General features: G+C 58.3%; 1 protein-coding gene across 1 annotated transcript in view; it reads left to right on the top strand.

Annotated features, from left to right (window-relative positions):
* RBM19 (RNA binding motif protein 19) overlaps positions 1–2,934 on the top strand; it is an 87,706-nt gene that overhangs the window by 12,173 nt on the left and 72,599 nt on the right. The window contains exon 11 of the mRNA XM_005857034.2: positions 223–352. Within this exon, the coding sequence (XP_005857096.2) occupies positions 223–352 (130 nt within the window). The remainder of the gene's footprint in view (positions 1–222; positions 353–2,934) is intronic.

The raw sequence follows: 2,934 nt of genomic DNA on the forward strand, positions 1-2,934 counted from the left end.
AGTTAGAAACATCGATGAGAGAGAAACATCGATCAGCTGCCTCCTGCACACTCCCCACTGGGGATGTGCCCACAACCAAGGTACAAGCCCTTGACCGGAATCGAACCCGGGACCCTTCAGTCCGTAGGCCGACACTCTATCCACTGAGCCAAACCGGTTAGGGCAACCCTCGGGCTCTTCGTCTGTGTAAGACACTGAGTCCCTCTTCACCTCTGTCTGCAGTTCCACCACGTCCCCCTGTATCTGGAATGGGCTCCCGTGGGCGTCTTCTCCAGCTCAGCCCCACAGAGGGAGGAACCCCAAGACACACTGGTGGAGCCTGCGGAAAAGGATGGGGCGGAGCCAGAACCTGGTGAGAGCTGAGTCCCGGGACAGCGGTGAGGGAAATGGGTGGGTGGCACCACTTATTAGGTTTAAAGTTCATTATTCATCCCAGAGACCACTGGGTCTCAGACTCTTGGATTTCATAGGCGCATTCTTAGAAAAATAGAGCATAAACATGCTGGGTGCAGCGCAAGGCCATCAGCTTTTTGGCTTGTCAATTAGAGGTTGCAAGGAAAATAAACTACTTAGGATCTATTCCTAGGGACTCAGAACACAGCCAGTGAAAACAGCCTTATTTCACCCACCCACCCTGATGCCTCCTGGGCCAGGGTGGCTTCGGGAGGAGTCAGTCTGGAGGGTGGAGGGTCTGGGCGTGGCGCAGCGCCCTCTGGTGTCCAGGGGCTGCAAAGGCAGGGAAGGCAGGTGGGTCCCCATTGGCAGTGGGGACCTCGCAGTTCTCTGGTGGAGACTGTCCTGAGGATGGGGAGACACTGCACGTTCTGGACCCACCAGAAGGGTCGGGGGCGCCCCAGTGATGGCTCACCTGAACCCCCCGTATTCCCAATGCCCCCTAGGCCAGTGCGGCCCCCAGTTGAGAACCACTTAGTCTGGAGACCATGACCGCATCCTAGAATTAAAGGCCTTTAGGAAAGTGTTTAAAAGGACTGTGATGGTCCTTTAGCCAGGGGCCATGATCTTGCCCATCAGTAATATTTCTCCCCCTTTCCCTCTACCCCTTTGGGGTTACCAGTTTATTGAAAAAATAAGTCTGCTATCTACCGTATCCATTGCTTCTATTTTTAAAGTGTTAACAGCAAAAAGCAAAAGTGCAGGTTGAGGCCATGTCTGTGCTGGTTGCCAGCTCTGTTGTCAGGTGAATCCCCAGAGCTCACCCGGGGCCTCTTTTTGCCCTTTTTGTTCCTTTCTAACACCTGTCACATACACAGTCCCCTCTGTCCCCTGCGCTGTTCCTTGTCACCCGCTCCTCCCTGACGGCCGGCCTCTCGCATTGTTCCCGCGGCTTCCCCAGGCCCGACCGCACTGCACGGGGCTCAGCAGCCCAGCCCTGCGTGTCCTCGGGCTCCCCAGGGAGGCGGGCAGGAGGGGCGTGGACGCGCCTCTCTGTTCACCCCCCTCTGCGCAGCCCTCCGCTCTCTGTACTAGTCCTGAGGGAGGGGGGCTGTGTGTTTTATCTCCCCACAACCAAGACCCTCACCTCCAGATAAAGGCCTCCGAGGGGGAGGGGGCCCCGAAAAGCTGCTTGACGCTGATAACAGTCTGTGCTGGCGGCCTTCGCCCAGAGCGGAGGGGAGGGAGCGGCTAAATTCTGCCGCCTGATTACAATGAGGCCCCACGCGGCGGTGCGTGACTGGATTTTGTTGTGCTAACCCGATGGCAGCGCGTCCTCCCAGGCCTCCCCAGCTCCCTCCAGCCCCCGCGCTTTTATCTCCTGCCCCCTCTGCCCACCCTGGGCCCAGCCCTGCCTCCTTTCTTACTTCTTCCCTCTTCTGGTTCCTGGTGATTTCGTTGGCAAACATCTGTTTGAGTTTCACAGTTCCTCGTTTATGCTTTCTAGTCTTTGTACTGCCTCTCCACGCGGGCCAGGAGCAGAGGGTGTGTAAGTGTGGGTCTAACTCCATTTTCTCGGTCAGGAGCTGCGGCTCCGTGTGTAAGACAGTTGCCCGGGGCCACGCTAGTATCGGCATCACTCATTTCCCAGGCCGCGTGCTCTCCCAGCTCTGTGCTGCCTCCTGACTGCAGTCTGGGGCCCCCTTTTCTCAGCAGATCTCAGGGCTGCGGTGCCCTTGTCTCCTTAGTTCTTCCCGCAGCCCAGGGGTTGCAGGGGCAGGAGGCGGGCGCTGGGACACAGGTTTAGGGAAACAGCAGTAGCGCTGTGCTGTTGGAGGAAGGCCAGGCCCATTCGATCGCCTTGTATTTCAGTCGGATGCTCCTCCCAGGTGTGGGGTCAGGAGTGCTGGTTGGCTCATTAGAAGTGGGAGGGACCAGATGAGCAGGCAGGTAGCAGGTCCTGGCTGTCCTCACAGTCCCCTCATTCATCCTGGGCCGGGCCTGAGGGCAGCTCACTCGCCAGGGAAGGAGGCTCCGTCTGGTTCTGGGGTGCTGTACTGCCTCTCAACTCAGCTCTGTCACAGCCCTGACGTCACCCCTTCTGGGCAGGTACCCGGGGCTTTAAACAGACACAGACCAGCCCCTGCCCCTGGTGTGGGGGAACTCTGGCCATGCTCAGAGCTGCTGGGCCCCCAAGCTGTTGGGCTTGTGAGGCTGCGACGCCTGGATGCCACACTGGGCCTGGCTGGAGTCCCAACCCCAGGAGAGGCCGAGGGAGGGGCCAGTGGGCTTTGCCAGGAGTCTGCCCAGGCAGGAGGGGCGGAGCACAGAGCCCCGGCTGACCGCTGGCAGCCACAAGCTGACCACTGCCTGGTGCAGAGCTGCAACATGCCTTTGAGCTCGTTGCTGAGGCTTTTTCTTTTTAATATATTTTATTGATTTTTTACAGAGAGAAAGGGAGAGGGATAGAGAGTTAGAAACATCGATGAGAGAGAAACATCGATCAGCTGCCTCCTGCACACCCCCTACTGGGGATGTGCC

Source organism: Myotis brandtii, unplaced genomic scaffold (assembly GCF_000412655.1).
Source record: "Myotis brandtii unplaced genomic scaffold, ASM41265v1 scaffold1064, whole genome shotgun sequence".
NCBI lineage: Eukaryota > Metazoa > Chordata > Mammalia > Chiroptera > Vespertilionidae > Myotis > Myotis brandtii.